Source organism: Malaclemys terrapin, chromosome 23 (genome assembly GCF_027887155.1).
Source record: "Malaclemys terrapin pileata isolate rMalTer1 chromosome 23, rMalTer1.hap1, whole genome shotgun sequence".
NCBI classification, from domain to species: domain Eukaryota; kingdom Metazoa; phylum Chordata; order Testudines; family Emydidae; genus Malaclemys; species Malaclemys terrapin.
In genome coordinates, this window is record NC_071527.1 from 15,196,339 (window position 1) to 15,213,455 (window position 17,117).

The 17,117-nt window shown below is 56.3% G+C and overlaps 1 protein-coding gene across 1 annotated transcript in view; it reads right to left on the reverse strand.

Annotated features, from left to right (window-relative positions):
- Nucleotides 1-17,117, reverse strand: part of LOC128828471 (uncharacterized) — a gene marked incomplete at its 5' end in the record, with an annotated part of 134,817 nt that overhangs the window by 45,668 nt on the left and 72,032 nt on the right. Inside the window, 9 exons of the mRNA XM_054013169.1 lie at nt 51-215; nt 512-744; nt 969-1,085; nt 1,366-1,540; nt 1,934-2,044; nt 2,462-2,511; nt 3,367-3,498; nt 4,831-4,980; nt 6,437-6,592. Of these exons, the coding sequence (XP_053869144.1) occupies nt 51-215; nt 512-744; nt 969-1,085; nt 1,366-1,540; nt 1,934-2,044; nt 2,462-2,511; nt 3,367-3,498; nt 4,831-4,980; nt 6,437-6,592 (1,289 nt within the window). The remainder of the gene's footprint in view (nt 1-50; nt 216-511; nt 745-968; nt 1,086-1,365; nt 1,541-1,933; nt 2,045-2,461; nt 2,512-3,366; nt 3,499-4,830; nt 4,981-6,436; nt 6,593-17,117) is intronic.

The window sequence follows — 17,117 nt, forward strand, 5'->3', positions numbered from 1 at the left end:
GAAGAGCAGAACCAGACCAGCCCTGAGGTCCCAGCGAGGGCCGCACCTACCTCCAGCTCGTAGAAGGCCATGAGCACGGCGAAGCTGGCCAGGTGGTTGCACTGGCAGCGGGTGATGGTGGTGGTCAAGTTCTGCAGGGTGCAGCCGTGGGTGGCCCAGCGCCTGCTGTCAGGCTCCCAGTAGGCGCAGAGGAGGCGCAGGTCAGTCTTGTTCTCCTGGGGACAGAGAGACGCTTGGTGCATGGGGGGGCAGGAGCGGGGTGGAGGGCTGGCTGGGGCCGCACAGGGGGCAGGTCTCCCCAGGCCCCGAGAGGGCAGGTCTCCCCAGGCCCTGAGAGGGCAGGTCTGGGGGGTACGAGGGGCTGCGCTGGGGGCACAGAGCATCAGTTTGTCCCTGGGTGGGAGGCGGATTTACCAGCTGACCCGGGTAGGGGGTGTTACTAGAGATGGGCCCAGCTCTCCCTCCCAGCGTCCCAGGCTCTCCTCCCCCCATGCCCAGCCCAGGGGCTCACCGGCACCGGGTGGCTGAAGCGGATGCTGACAGAGAGGCCGAGTGCCTGGGGGTTCGGGTCACTGATGAAGGCCGACACCACTGGAGACAGCACACGGTAGCTGGGCCGCCCCGGCTCCTGTGCCCGCTTCCCCGTCTGGCCGATCTTGTCCCACTTGGGCATCTCCACCCGCCCAGCACCGTCCAGGATGGGGCTCATCCCCTGGTATGTCAGCAGCCCGGCCAGCGTGAAGCCTGCGAGAGACAGAGGAGATGGATGAAATGGGGGGCAGGAGGGGCCCTGGGGCAGACTGGTGCCAGGGGTGCTGTGCTGCTGGGGGTGCTGCCCCCAATGCCCTGGCCATGCCCCATCCCCCTACACACCCCAGCCTGGCGCTAGGGGGTGCTGTGCTGCTGCTCCCAATGCCCTGCCGATGCCCATCGCTATACAGACCCCAGCACAGGCGATGATCACATACCTTCATTTTCCTGCCCTGGGACTCCGGCCCACTTTAATTCCATCTGTGTCTTGCTCTGCTGCAGCGTCACGGTCTCCTGGCTCTGGTTCCCAGCCTGCCTGACCGCCAGCCCCAGCTCTGCAACCACAATGCCAGCCAGGGCTCACAACAGAGACATGGAGAGGAAACCTGTAGCCAGGCAAGGTGCTTTCCTGGCTGTGGGAAAAGTTCCCAGCTATTCCAGTCCCAGCCTCACCCAGCAGGGGGCGCTGTGGGGAGCAGGGCGGAAGCACCGTCTGTGGGGGGGGGAAGCTCCCATCTCCCAGCAGAGGGCGCTATGGGGAGTGGGACGGGAGCATAGGCTGCGGGTGATAAAAGCCCAACTGGAAATACTGGGACCACGTGGGCAGGTGCTGACCTGTGCCGTTGGTGGATGCGATACTGATCGTGCTGTCAGGCAGGGTCATGGCCAGTGTTCTTAACTGCTTCTCCACTGTGGCCATCAGCTCCGTCGCGATCCAGTGTCTCCGCTCCACGTTCTCGCTCTGCTGCCCGACCAGATTTATCTGCTTCTCCAGAATGTCCAAGAAGCCCTGGCCAAGCAAACGTGGGGGGTGTTGGTGTCCCAGAGCCTGAGCCTCTGCCGTGCCCCCCATTCCTAGATTGCTAGTCCTCCACTGCCTTCCCACAATCCCCCTGAAAGGAAAGACAAGTTCTCCTGCTATTGACAATCACTGCCTGGGAGGTCAGACTAGATGATCACAATGGTCCTGTCTAGCCTAGGAACCTAGGAGAGCAGCTTGTTGGGCACAGAGCCCACTGGAGAGGCAGGCATGGGAATTTCTGGGCAGTGCTGCTGTTTATTTATCTCCTGTTCCAGGCGCTGCATCCCTATAGATCGCCCTGAGACTAGATCCGAGTAGGAGCAGCGATTCCTCCCCCTAACGGGAACAAACCCAGCAAGGCCCTGAATTTTGGCTTGGCACCTGCAGCTGCCCCATCACAGACTCAGCGCTCTGAGCCTTCATCTGCTTCAGCTCCTCCAGCGCCGCCTTGCAGAGACGTCCCACCTGTGCTGGGAAGCTGCCCTGGAGGTTCTGCAAAACAAGCCCCAGGCCTGGCTCAGGAAAAGAGATCACAGAATCGCAGCCCACCTCCCCCCGTCCCGAGAGGCTCCCTCGGCTCAGAAGCCGGGCGCCAGAGGGAGCGCGGGCAATGCCCTGTCTGGCCCCTAGGGGGTGCACGGCGTTTGCCAGGGATGGGGGGGGACGGCGGTTGCAAGCTGAAGCGAGTTGCAGCAGCCTGATGCTGCCGATCCTGGAGGGTGAGAATCACCCCGGGGCAAAGGCCTAGGCCGAGGCTGGACTGCAGGGGCTCCAGGGACTGGCCACTGGCTCTTTGCCCAGGGGCGAGTTTGGCCCCAGAATCCTCGTGGGGCGAGATCAGTGAAAAGCAACGTGGCACTAAAGGGGAATCGGGGTCTGTCCCACCCCCGGGGTCTGTGCCCCACTCACCTTGGCTTCGGCAGAGTTGTCATCATCCGGCAGCCGGGGGCAGGTGAGCTCTGGGGATGGAAAGGGAGGAGAAGTGAGAGATGGGCGGCGGGGGGGAAATGCGGGGTCTGGCTGGGTAAGTGCATGCACCAGAGCCAGGCACAGAAAGCAGGACTCCCTCCCTCCAGCAGGGGGAGCAGTGACACTCCCCACCCCCCCACACACACACTCAGCCCCACACAGGTGCGCAGCCCCTTGTCCCCATCCTCTGCCCACAAGCTGGTCTCTGTGAAAGGAACCGTCCCCTCTCCCCGTCCTAGGGGGACTGAGCCGCACTGGGGTGGGGCGGGGGCTGTGGAATCATCCCAGCCGTATCTCCCCTCAACCCTCTCCCCCCAGCTGTGGGTGGTTCTGGTGTGTGGTGGGGGTGGGGGTGGGGGGTGAATCCAGCAGGGAGCCCTGGGCTGGCCCCACAGTGACCTCTAGTGGCCACTAGGCCCAGACTGTGCCCCCTGCTGCCATCTTCCCAGGGCAGAGAATCCAGCCATGCAGCAGGAATGCAGGCACTGTGGGGGAGAGACGCCCGGCCCCTGCCAGCCCTGCTCACCCCCTCCCCAGCCTGGCCCTGCTCCGCTCCCAGAGCCAGACCTGGGCACGCTGGTGGCTGTGGCTCTGAGACAACCAGAAACACCCCAGTGGATGGACAGGCTGGGCTGGGGCGAGGTGAGGGCCTGGAGTCTGAGCCCCCCCAACCCTCCGGGCTGAGACCCAGAGGGACCACGGCCGCTGGGGGCAGATGGACTGGTGCATCATCCCAGACCAGTTCCCAGCTCACTGCCCCCTCAGGCAAGACCTCTGCCTGTGTAACCCCAGACCCTGCTCAGCCCCCCAGGTGTCCCCTCCATGCCCCCAGCGGCAGGACCCACCTTCGCACAGGGTCGTGTTCCTGTTGGAGGGGATGTAGCCGGCCCGGCACTCACACCAGTAGCTCTCATTGCTGTTGATACACGTGGCCTTCGGGGCGCAGATATTTGGGGTCTTGCGGCACTCGTCGATGTCTGAGAGAGGAAAGCGGGGGGAGGGGGACATCACACATAGCCTGCTGGACGGCTGCCACACAGGGAACTTAGGGGAGTCGGGAGCTGATAGGGGGGCTGCTGATCCATCCTGGTTCCAAGCCCCCACCAGCCAGCTCCCACAGGCTGCTTCTTCTGGACAAAGCAGGTGGCTGCCAACCAATGTTCTAAGGGAGCATTGGGCAAATTTAAATGAGCATGTTCTCTAATCGATCAGCAATGTAACAAGGAAACAATTTTAACCGGGACGACTTTAAGTGAGGAGTTACTGTACATGGGGAAATTGACGGGAACAGCTCCTGTGGAATCGCTCCCCATCCGGACACTTTGGTCTGGAATAATCAGTGCACTTCCAAAGAGAACAGCGATCGCCATCAATTCCCCCCGGGGGCAAGCCCTAGGGATTCTCCGCACGGCTCCCGATACCAGCTATCCCCGGACAATCCCCGGGGCACTGGCTGAGATAACCGCGGCGCTGATTTCTTCTTGTGCCTAGACCCGCCCCAGGACACTGGCTGGGGTTATCCCACGCGGCCGGGGGCTGGGCACAGGAACAGCTGGGCGAGGTCTCTGCCAGGGGAAGCGTTTGAACCAATGGGCTCCTGAGTTCTCCCAGTTCGATGGGCCCGGTGCTCTGCGCCCCCCAAACGTGGGTGTAAAGGGCGGTTTCCATGGGAACGGCCGGCTAGGACTTGATACAAGCTCTAACTACCGGCTGAACATCGCAAACAAGGGCCTGGAACGCCCCGGCCCCTTCTCCGGTCAGGCCGCCCTGGCTAACTAAGGGGGCATAATGGCCCCCTTAGGAAACACCCTCCCATCCAGGGGGCTCCCTGTCAGTGTGGGGCTGGAAAAGGCTCTGCTCCCAGCCCTGAGGGAGGGGGCAGATTGGGGGCATGGCCGGGGTGCCCTGCGCTGGGGCTATTCCCTGCTCCCCAGGGCCATAGGGGGCAGAGCGCACTGTGCTGTATGTGGACCATCCACGAGGCCCCTTCCCAGGCTTGGGGGCACTAGCAGGTTGGATTCTGTGTGCTGGGGACAGCGAGGGCCCCACCCATCTCCCCAGCACCTCCCTGCAAACCTGGGGGTTTATTTCCAATCTAATCACCGAGGCAGGGGAGATCCTGGGCCCACGCGCTGGGGCAGCAGTTCAGGGTCACAGCGCATCACAGCCCTGGTGAGTGGATCCGGTGCCTTTGCTGCAGCCAGCGGCAGCCTCTGGTGCAGCACCAGGCCTGGAATGAGCCCAGGAGTGTGTGTATGGGGGGCGGGGGAGACTGAGCAGGGTGCGGTGGGGGCCAAGGGAGAGCTCACCCTGGCAGGTGTTCTCACTCGCGTGCGTGAAGTTGGCTTCCCCAGAGCTGGACTCGTAGCCATCGATGCAGGTGCAGTAGTAACTCCCAGGCTCGTTGGTGCAGTTTGCGTGGGGTCCACAGTCTGCCGGGCCCTGACACTCGTCAATATCTGCAGCACAAGAGGGGATGTTCTGTACAGTCCTGGCAGGGAGACGTTCCTGTATCACCCACCCGCACCGAGCTGGGTGACGGGACCCAGGTGACCGGGCCCCTGGGAGCTTAACAATCACAGGCCTGATTCCCAGCTACGCTCAGGCGGCACTAGGCTGCTCTGGCAGCGGAACGGCCACTCGAGAATCCCCCACCCTGCAAAAGGGGCCACCCCAGCTGGAGTGGAGCTGCTGTAGGGGCCCTGCCCCCACCCTGCTCCTAGCCCCTGATGTAGGGGCTGACGCTGGGGTTCCCGGCACTGCAGCTATTCCCTGCCCCCCAGGGACCATGGGGGAGTATCGGGATGTGTCTGGGACACACTGTGCTGTGGCTATTCCCGGCCCCCCAGGGCCCATGGGGGAGGATTGGGGTGTGGCTGGGGTACACTGTGCTGTGGCTATTCTCTCCTCCCCAGGGCCCATAGGGGGCAGAGCGCACTGTGCTATTTCCATGGCCCAGACACGAGGCCCCTTCCCAGCTCAGGGGGACACTAGCAGCCCAGATGCTGCGTGCTGGGGCCAGCGACGGTCCCCTCCCTCTCCCCAGCACATCACTGCAGCACAAGGAGTTTGCTCTGTGGGTCTGTTTATTCCCCATCCAGGTGCCAGGCACAGGGTGAGCTCGGCCCCATGCTCTGCGGGAGCAGTCGAGGGCAGAGCCAATCAGAGTGTGGGGGGGGGGGCAGGAGGCCATTTGGCCTGGGCCACAAGCTCAAAGGGAGCCTCAAATTTAGACACTTGTTAATTTTTTGGCATTTGATAAGTTTTGCAACTTGTTTTTAAGCGCGTCCCCATCGGACCAAAATGTGACCCACGCGCTCAGCTTAGAGCTGCAAATTTAAGCAAATTAGAGATGTGATTTGGAAAGACATCATTTTTTTGTTAACTAATACAGCTGTTGTCATATTAAAGAGTTAAAAATGTTCATAAACATGGCATATTTTTGTCAGTTTGCCTTTATCAGTGGCTTCAGGGGAATCCACCTTCAATGTGTTGAAGCAGATAAAGAACTATCACCGTGCAACTGTGGGCCAGGAGTGTTTGAATGGGCTCGCCATGCTTAATGTCAACTGTGACATTGCACGAAAGCTAGACTTTTCCTCAATAATTATTACATTTGCACAGGAAAAAGGCTAGAAAAGCATTTGTTAAATAAAACAATTTTTTTGGTGCCTTATTTTGTTTTCATGTGTCATCATTTTGTATGTTTATTATGCATAGGGGCCTCAAAAGCTGGAAGTGGCCTGCGCCTCTCTGGACCTCTGAGAGGGCCTGGGCGAGGGTCATGTCTCATCAGAGCCTCACTGATGGCCTCAGGCCACTGCCAAAGCTGGCAGCAGCCCCAGTGCGGCCCCTCGCTGGGAATGGGCACGTGGGGTGGGGGTCTCAGCAAGTGGGGGCCAGGGGAGAGCTCACCCTGGCAGGTGTTCTCACTCGCGTGGGTGAATTTGGCTTTCCCAGAGCTGGGCTCGTAGCCATCGATGCAGGTGCAGTGGTAACTCCCAGGCACGTTGGTGCAGTTTGCGTGGGGTCCGCAGTCTGCCGGGCTCGGGCCCTGACACTCGTCAATATCTGCAGCACAAGACAGGATGTTCTGTACAGTCCTGGCAGGGCGATGTTCCTGTATCACCCACCTGTGCTGAGCTGGGTGATGGGACCCAGGTGACCAGGCCCCTGGGAGCTTAACAATCTCAGGCCTGAGTCTCAGCTACACTCAGGCCACACTAGGCTGCTCTGGCAGCGGAACGGCCACTCGAGAATATGGTGTATTGAAAACTGTGTTAGCATCACAAGCTCTCACTTTACTTTTGCAAAGTTTCTTGCACTTTCTTGCGGGTTAGGGGGCTCGGGTGACAAGCATGTGATCTGGGGTTTTCAGCAGTGTGTCTGTCAAAGGGCCAGCCTAGAGCAAAGTGGGGTTAGTTGTGCCCGTTTGCATTCAGGAGCAGCCTGCTTTGTCTCTCTCTGGTCGGGATCCTCGTGTGCTGGAGTTCTGGAGTCTAAGAATAACCCTGTGTTGAGCTGCAGCCTGCCAGCAAGAGGATGTGTCTAACTGTGTGTGTGCCATGAACATAACAGAGGGAAGGGGACCTTCAAACCCCAGAACAACCACTGTGGCCTCTATGGGCCAAGCCCCAATGGGGCCAAGATTTGGGGAGATTTAGGAGTCCACGTTTGAAGCTGAGTTGCCCAAGGGGTGGGAACACTGGGACTTGGCAGAAATCCCCCTCAGGTTCCAGTCACAGAGGAACACACAGGCATTGCCAGCCTGGGTCAACCCCAAGGCCCATCTACCCCAGTATCCCGTCTGCGACGGGTGCTACAGAAGAAGGTGTAAGAGTCCTGTAGCAGCAGCCAGGGGATAATCTGCCCCCATTAAAGTCTCCTCCTGGTCTCTAATAGTTGGAAGTCGGCTTAAGCCAGAGGTCTCAAACTCAATTTATCTTAGGGCCAGTGCCAGTCCTAAAATCCTCCCAGCGGGCCAATGTCAGAGGGAGGGGACCCTCTATTCCCTTAACACCCTTGGATGCAGCGCATCCGGCCCCATGGACTTGTGCTCGTCCAGCTTTTCATAATAGTCCTGAACCACTTCTTTCTCCACAGAGGGCTGGTCACCTCCTCCCCATGCTGTGCTGCCCAGTGCAGCAGTCTGGGAGCTGACCTTGTTTGTGAAGACAGAGGCAAAAAAAGCATTGAGTACATTAGCTTTTTCCACATCCTCTGTCACTAGGTTGCCTCCCTCATTCAGTAAGGGGCCCACAATTTCCTTGACCTTTTTCTTGTTGCTAATATACTGTGGTGGGGCAAGTGCCCCACCCCCCTGTGAAAGTGGACTAAGACAGGCCAGAGAGGCTGCCCAAAGCGGCAGCCAATCAGGGAGGGCCTGTTAGAGAGCCAACCAGGGCTGGGCAGGAGGCGGCCAATCAGGGCCAGGCTCAGCCCTATATAAAGGCTGCCCATGAGAGGATCAGTTAGTCTCTCCCAGACCTCCAACAGGGAAGGTCTGTCTCCTGAGCTAGGAGACTAGCACCTGGGACAGCGCAGTGCTGCGCAGGCTCAGGGGAGCCAAAGGGAACTCCAGCCTGCTACCTGCCAGGCTGCAGGCCCTGAGGGAAGGGCCTAAAGGGTGCAAAGGGTCAGAGGGGAAGTGACCGAGGGAGAGTAGACAGCAAGCGAGGGGAGAGGAGGGCAGGGAGGCTGCCATGCAGGAGTGGAGCCAGGGTTTTTGCTGCTCTAGGTGGCAGTGCTCCTCCTCTGAGTATAATAAATAATATATGGGGATATACCTATCTCATAGAGCTGGAAAGGACCGTGAAAGGTTATTGAGTCCAGCCCCCTGCTTTCACTAGCAGGACCAAGGACTGGTTTTGCCCCAGATCTCTAAGTGGCTCCTTCAAGGATTGAACTCACAACCCTGGGTTTAGCAGGCTAATGCTCAAACCACTGAGTTATCCGTCCCCTTTGTGTCTTTGGGGCACTTCGGTGGTGGGTCCTGGAGCGAGTGAAGGACCCGCCACCGAATTTCCACCAAAGACCCGGAGCGGAAGGATCCCCCGCTGCCAAATTTCCACTGAGGGCGGCAAAATGTTGCCCCCTAAATCCTACCGCCCTAGGTGACCGCCTAGAGTCGCCTAGTGGAAGCGCCAGCCCTGCACTTGAGGGTCCCTGGGTCAGGACCCTGGGTAGCGGGTGGGCCTGGGTCCCCCCTTCCCCTTTATATTGCAACTGGCCATGGGAAGTGGCCATATTGGACTGCACCATACCCCTGAGGGAAGGGGTTAGACTTTGGGAGTTTCTTTTGTGCATTTCATTTCCTAAGTGTTTTTCATGTTTCACTGGAGGTTGCAGTGGGGGAGGGGGAGAAGAACAGCTGTTGATGGAGAATGCTTGATCCAGCAGCTGCACGAGCTCTTCTCTGCTGGAGGAGACACTGGCAGAAAAGCCCCGAACAGATTTTATATCCCCCACCCCTACAATCAGGCTTGGGTGAACCCGCTTCCCCCATCAATCAGGTTTTGAGCACCCAGCGTCCAATCACCCAGTGACGTTTGTGCAGCCTGGCCTCCATCCATACGGTTTCCGTGCACAGTTCCTGTTACAACCAGTGAGAGTGAACAGGGAATAGCAACTGTGCTATTTGCAATATGCCCTGAAGGTCTGAGCCTCTGACCCACTCAGCTCCCTTGGTACGGACACTGACTGCATGTCCCCGAGGGAGGGGAGGCCCCAGGAGGGTGGAGCCAGCGTATGTAGCCCCTGAGCCATATTACATTAAAGTCACCTCCTTCTTCCTCCCTCCCTCTAGCTGCTGGCTCAGCCCGGAGAGAGGATTTAATTGGAGCTTCCTGGGTCCAGTCTGTGCCATAATCCTGGTGGGTACCTCCCAGAACCACAGGGCCCCATTCTCCTCTCACCTCTGCGACCCCGTTGATTTCAGTGAAGCAGGGAGGAGAACGTGGCCCATAAAACACAAGGAAAGACCCAGTTAGGTCCCACCTGGCTCATCTGCTGTGGTCAGTCCCGGCATTAGTCCCTGTGCTGTATCCCCCGGCCTACAGCCTTTACTCGGGCACAGCTCCCATGGACGTCAGTAGGAGTTTTCCCAAGTGAAGACAGCAAGAGTTAATGACCGAAGGAATGAGGAATGGAGAGGGCTGCACTCTGCAGTGTTTTTTGTAGGGAGGAAAACAAATGTCCCTACATATTCCTCCCTACCACCTGGGGAAGTTGGGGTCGGGGAGTGGAATTTGTTACAGCTTGAAAGTGGCAGGAAGTATTCTAGAGGCAGGATCTGGAATCTCTGAGCCTCATCCTGCTCTCAGTTACACCAGTGTAAACCCAAATTAACCACTGACTCCAGTGGAGCAGCATCTGACCTCTGTGATCCCATTGATCCATCTCAGCCCTGGCTGTGCTGTCAGCTCCATGCATGGGGAGGGACCGAGAGCTGCCAGGGGATATTACAGGAGAGGGGATGATTCCCACCGGAAATGAGCAGTCCCCGGTTCTGCAGTGTTCGGCTCGGTCCCCTGGGATCATTCTCTGCTGGAGTCGCCGGCCCCGGATGGGCTGTTTTATGGGAAATATTTCCCACTCATCCCACAGGTAAATATAACGTTCTTTGCCCTGACCCTGTGGATCCTGAGAAACAGACTCTCCTCCCTCAATGCAGATGTGTCCACCCTCCGAGACCACAGGTGAGACGGCAACAAAACAATCCTGGAGGGTCAGATGCCTTGGTTTGGAGGGTCCTTGGCACTGGGAGGGTGTGAGGGATTGCAGGAGGGGAACAACATATCTAGGATCCATAGGACGAATTCCCAGTGTGTTTGCATTGACAGTAACCCTGTCCCACATAGGAAAGCAGGGGCCGATAGCTCCACCCCACTCTGTCCAGATCCTCCTGACCCAATCGCTCTCCATAGGGTTATCGTAACGGGATCTCTCCATCTGCCTTTATCCAGGTTACTGACCTTTAAAGCCATCTCCCAGCTCTTCATTCTGGGCTGCACATGGAGCCTTGGTCTCCTCCAAATCGGCCCAGCAGCCACGTTCATGGCGTATTTATTCACCATCGTCAACAGCCTGCAGGGAGCGTTCATCTTCCTGGTGCACTGTGTCCTCCTGTCCATGACCTCTGTGGCATAATCGTAGCCTTAGCCGTGAGCAAACTCCCATCCCAGAATATATTGGGCCGTGTCCTTTGCCTCAGTTTATCCCCTTGTGGTGTGAAAGCATAACATATGCTCCTTTAACCTGCCTTTGCCCTTGCCCTCCCCTGCACCCCACTCACAGCTGCTGTCCTTGTCCGGTGAAGACCCAGAGTTCAGAGCCTTCGTGTGATTTCTACTCCCACCAGAGGGGTGGGAGATGGGGTTGAGAAATGCCTTGGCTGCGGTTACCACCAACACGTACACAACTGAGGTCTGGTCTGAACTACAGACCGATATATGTATAACTACGTCGCTCAGAGGGGTGAAAAATCCCCACACCCCTGCCCAGCATGTGATGTAGTTATACCAACCTGACCCCCTGTGTAGACACCATGTGTTGGCAGGAGAGCTTCCCCCATAAACAGAGCTACCGCCTTTCGCGCAGGTGGATTAACTACACCAATGGGAGAAGCTCTCTCCTGTCAGCTTAGAGCGTCTCCATTAAAGCGCCACAGCGGCAGAGTTGCCTCAGTGCAGTTGTGCTGATGCAGCGTGTTAAGTGTAGATGTGCCCTAAGGCTCAGCGGCTAGACCTGGTTCTCAGTGATTTCAGCTCCAGCGATCACTTAACAAAACAAGGACTCTCCAGTGTGTCTGATCAGCTCTGCCTTTACACAGTGGCGAGGGAGAGGGTCAAATGGCATCTGGGACGCTTTAGGCAGAGCCCACACCCCTGGATACAGACATCTGCCCCCACCCTCTTTCTCTCTCACTCTCCTGGGAATTTGGCATCCCCACCCCCCTGCTTAGAGAGTGAGCATCAATTAGGACAGTCTAAGCACAATTCTGCTGCCCTTTCCTCACACAATCAGGGTGACAACATGCCATTCCCCTGCACTCTCTACTAAAGTGATTTGTAACCCAACACCCGCCCAAAGGGATCACTTTGGCAAAACAGTTCCCTCTGCTGAGTTCCTAGGCACAGTAGGGTGATTAGGCAAACAGAGTCTGTTCCTGAAGTCTGTTTCTCCAGTTCATCACTCCCCGTCAGAGGGGAGCTCAGTCCAACCCCACTTACACAGCAATGAAGAACATGGAGGAAAAGGGGAGCATGTCTGAAACATCTCCTGCCCATCACCAGACACTGCAGCTTTCGCATGGGAGAGGAAGCTGCTGGTTCATTACAAACAGCTGATTGGTGCTCCTCGAGGTGGGAGAAGGGAGCAGGTTCAGTCTTTCCTGGGTGTGGGAACCCTGTTAGAACCACCCCCAGCAGCTGGAATATTCCACAGCAAAATCAGGAGAAACCCCACTGAGTTCAGTAGAGTTACTCCTGCCCTGCACCCGGGTAAATGAGAGCAGCAGCTGGCCCACCTCAGCACCACACTGGTGTCCCGCAGCTCTGACTCATCTCCCAAAGCCCTGGGAAGTGGCCAGTCTCCAATCTTAAGGGTGGATTCTCAGGGGAAGGAATAACCGACGTCCTGGTCAGGAACCCAGAGGGGCATCATCCCTAGGACATTACAGGGCCTGGAGGTTGAGGAGATACCAAGAGCCTTTCATCTCCAGAGCAGCAGCTGACCCCTTGTTGAGGAGAGGGGCCAGACCAGCCTGTGTTGGACCTGCGCCCTAAGACCATCTACCTCTTCTGTAGCTCATTTCCTCAGAAGGTCTCAATGTCCTTTACAAAGGAGACCATTATCAGTATCCCCATGTTACATAAGGTTCCTGGGAAGCAAGTGGCAAGTTTTGGAATTGAAGGGCCGGGAAGCGCAGTCCCTGGGGATTGTTAGAGAGTGTTGGCAGATTCTCCACACCCAAGTCTGGTGACATGGAGCTGAGCTGCATCCACACTACAAAGTGTTTGGGCTCTGACTTGCATCACAGTGGGGCTTCGGCTCTGACCCCACCCCCTAGCAGGCTGTGCAGGCCTGAGTCAAACTAACTTCTGTGTGGACAGAAGTGGGGCTTGGTCTTAAACCTAAGTCAGAGCTCCGGCTTAGTATGGTGTGTAGACATACCACTGGGGTCTACCCTCCAGCAGGGCTGGATTTCCAAATAGGCATAATAGGCACATGTTTAGGGGCACTGGGCATCCTACCGGCACTTCACCTCTCTAAAACTGTGTGCAACATGAAGGTCAGTTGTGAGGGGGGGCACTGACGATGCTGTGCCTAGGGGCACATAAGGTGTAAATCCGGCCCTGCCCTCTGGGCCTTGAGATCCGCCATTTTAAAGTTACAAACAGATGTGGAAACACATCTCAGGTGCCTGAGTCACTGTGATTGTCCCTGCATTTTAAGTGCAAAGCTTGTACGTTTTTCCACTGTTGCCTCCATTGCTGTTGCTCAGTCTGTTGCTTTGGGCCAAGTTACGTCCCCTTCTGCCAGCAATCGGCTTTGAATTCCCCCATTGGTTTGTGGTTCTACTAATCTGCCCTGCAGCACATAGGACATTTCCAACCGAGCGCTAGTCAGCTAATAGTTTTAGCTCTTCCACATACACAGCTACGGTTTCACCTCCTCACTCTGCCATGACACTTGCAATGTTCTACGGTAACGCTTGGCTGTGGTGTCTGTGCTTGCTCTGTTCAGATCTCTTCCAGATCTTCTGAAGTTTTACCTCCTGCTTCCTGGGAGCGTACCAACTCCTGAAGAAGGAGTAGGTTGATTTAAGCAACCCCTGAGGAATATCCCTCTATTTGTCTTTTATTTATAATCTCATTTGCAAGGAAATTACTGGCTCCAGGTTTCCATTTTCCTATAAGTTGCCAGTCTTACATTTTTCCTCATCACCAATGTTGTAAAGTGACTGCTCAGTGCAACTAAAATAAATGCTCAAGAGTGCCCGCTGGGAACTCGCTGCTTCACTTAACTGCATCCTCACAGAATGTGTGTACAGGAACTGGAAGCCCCGTGGATCAACGCCTCCCCCTCCCTCCCAGTGCTTCCTGCCCTCGGTGATCAGCTCTTAAGCAGCATGCAGGAGGCGCTGGTGGGGAGAGGGTGGAGAGGGGAAGGAAGGGGTGGGGGGGTGGGGTGGGTGCAAGAAGAGTCGGGGCAGGGGTGCATGCTTGGGGAAACAGGTGGAGTGGGGGCAGGTCCTGGGGCAGAGCTGGGCTGGGAAGAGGAGTGGGTGGGGGTGGAGGTTTGGAGGAAAGGGGGGTTGAGCACCCCTCCAGGAACTGAGGAAGTTGTCACCTGTGTGTGTGTGAATTCCAATGGGGGGTGTAGTGTTGTATGGTGTGTGTGTGGGGGGGTTCCCCCTGACTAAAACAGGAAGTAAGTGGCACAGGCTGTGATCTAGCAATTCAAGGCAGATTAGGGCAAGGTTATATCCCATAATATTCTGGGCAACTCTGCCAAGACCACTTTACTACACCCCCTCCTCCTGCCCCAGAGCGATGGGGAAGAGTCGTGGGCCCCTCTTTCCCGCCTCCAGGAGCAGCAGCAGCAGCATCCCTTTTCTCCCACAGAGCTGGCAGTGGGGCCCTCCCCCTATTTACCTCAGCAGCCTGGGTGTCTCGGGGGGGAGGGGCTGAGCTCTTACCCTCCTGCCCCCACCCCACAAAACCCCCTGCCGGGGAGGGCTGGCAGAGTCCCTGCTGCAGGGCTCAGAGTTAATGCCCCAGTGAGGGGCTCAGTGCAGCTCTCCCCTCTCTGAGCGATTGTCTCACAGCCTGGTTGAAGGGTGGCTGCCACATGCACCAATGTCAATAATTGTCTGGAGCAGGCCAGAGCACCCTCATCCCCGGGCAGGGCCCACCACGATCCCCTCCCCCCCGGTTCTCTCCCACCCGGGCAGGGCCCACCACGAGACCAAGCGCCTCCCCCTCCCTCCCTGAGCCCACCACAAGAACAAGCCCTTCCCCCCCTCCGGGCAGGGTGGTCAAGCCCAAGGCTGCCAACTTAAGCCCCTCCCTGATCTGTCACACCAGGCAGGACCCAGCACAACCCCCCCACTGACCCCTCCGTCCTGCTTAGGGCCCAGAATGGGACTGAGGGCCCCTTCCCCCCTGCACAGGGTGTTCTGCTCACAGCCTATGCACAGAGCAATAGGGAAAGGAAACAAAAATCTTCCTGGCAGGTTGCCACGTAAACCAGAAATCTAACTGTGACCCAAGTCCCTGCTGATGCCAACTGGTCGAGGGCACAGGGCACGCCGGGGTTACATGGATCCCCTTGGACATACTAATATATCAAAGCATGTCACATGATTAATCCTATTTATGTCCCTATGCCATGCTACAAGGTCATAGTACATGTTTGCTCCGTAACAGTAAAATGTTTGTTCTGAATAACTCACCAACCAGGGAAGAAGCTTCACCTAATGTAAAATGCTGAATCCTTACAGAAGATGTTATCTCCTGCCCATCAGGAAGGATTATTGAATCCAAATGGGCCATTGTGGGACATCACAACACAAAGGCTTTGTTAATGACCCCATCACACCCATGGAGGGGCTTCATGCAAAAGGGCTCCACCCATCAGCTTGAATTGTGGAAGAAGGAAATAAAACAAGATGACAAAAAACTTTTTCATCTCTCTCTCTCACTCTCTTTGCTGTTTGGACTCTCACAGGGCTGGAGCTAGGAAACAGGAGCTGAGATCCCCTGGGTCAACCTGGGTTAGCCCTAAAGGACATTCAGTGCTGACAGGTTGCTACAACTCTGTCACCTTTTGGACCCACAGAGTGTAACTCATTTGCGTGTGCATGCTGCCTGCTTTAACTCTCTTATTTCATTTGCTAGTTAATAAACCTTTACTTAGTTTATTACAGGATTGGCTACAAGCATTGTCTTTGTGTGATCTGAGGTCCATCTTGCCTGGCAAGATAGACTGGGATGCCCACAGGGACTGTGACTCCGCGGTAAGACTGTTATAGTACTTCAGGAATTCACTCTTGTTACTGGGTTAGTGAAAGCTAATCATAGAGCAACATAGCACCAGTTTGGGGTCTCTGCCTTTAGGTTGGCACTCAGAGTTGTGGGCAGCTCCAGACAGCGTGACAGTGACCATTTCTTTCCAATATTCTCACTCTTGATTATGGGAATCTCTGTTTGATGATAAACTTATTCTTGTTTTCAGCAGAACCTCAGAGCGGTTAACCACACACCTCATTTGGAAGCAGAAATACGCAATCAGGAAGCAACAGAGTTCATGCCTTCGCTAGTGGTTGTGAGATTGCTTCAGCAGCTAGTTCCTTAAGTAGGATGAATTGCACTGGGCCCTGGCATCATAACTTATCGAACTATTCCTTAACCTGGTCATTCCCTAGTTTGGCTTGTGTTCCTTCCCCTGGTTGTTAATATTAATTCTGCTGAGTACCAGGTCTCTGTTAACCATTAACCTGAAGACTGAAGTAAAATAGGCACTGAGTCAATGTTTGGGGGAAGGGGGCTGTACCCCCTCACATTTTTCCAGGAATGGTGATTGCATGAACGTTCCCTGCTGCTGGGGGAGACCTGACAGGGACACGGATCTCTGCAGTTCTGAAGAGAGGAAGGGTGACTGGGTGCACGTGTCTCCTTTTCAAGGAAAGCTGCTCGGAGGCTCAGCAGATATAAAACCCACCGGCGCAGAGTCGGGAGACGGAGTGTCACAACCCAATTGCCCTCTCCCTCAGGGAATCCCTGGGAAGGCAGATCATCACTGTATTTTGCTAACGCGGTTGCAAGCATTGCAAAGCATTTAGGGGAGGGTCAAAGGCGTGTGAGTGGGGAGTGGAAGTTTCCTTTGCAGGTACGAGAGGCCGGGGGGAGAGGGGAAGGAGAAGAAGAAGAGAGCAAAGAACGGGTTAACTCAAAATTTCAGCTTGCTCAGTCTCAGGTTGAAGATAAGACACCGGCCCCCACCCAAGGCCAGAGCTCACAGCGGGCACTGGCTGCCAGCTGAGTAAGATGGCGGCTTGAAAGTTACCTGAGCGGCCGTGAGAGAAAAATCCAACTACACAGACCTGCACCTGCAGGACAGCAAGGCCAGCGGAGAAGATAACAAAGCCCAGGGCTACAGTGTCTGAAAACACAGAGGAGACGACAAGAGGGAGAGCCGAAACAGGCATCCCTGAAACTGGGAAGTTTTGGAAAAGGGAAAGAAACCACAGAAAGCGGTTTGGACTGGCACAAAGAGCACCAGAAACAGAGGTCACGGAATGGAACACCCCCAAAGGAGCCCAAGACTTAAAACCCTCCTGAGAGCTGGAGCAATTTGGAGAGCACAGCAGATCCTTGGACGACCTGGGCCCAGGACAGCACTCCTGTCCATCCTTCCCCCTCTTCTTCTGATATTACACCCAGGCCTGGACAGTCTTGGGTCATGCGTGTGTGACTATGAACGTGGGTTAGGGCTGGGGCACTAACGCTTTCTTTCTTCCCCTGAGTGACGTGGGAATGGCCCCAGCACTCTCTGCTGTTATTTTATTATTTTTATTAAGAAAGCTTTAAAA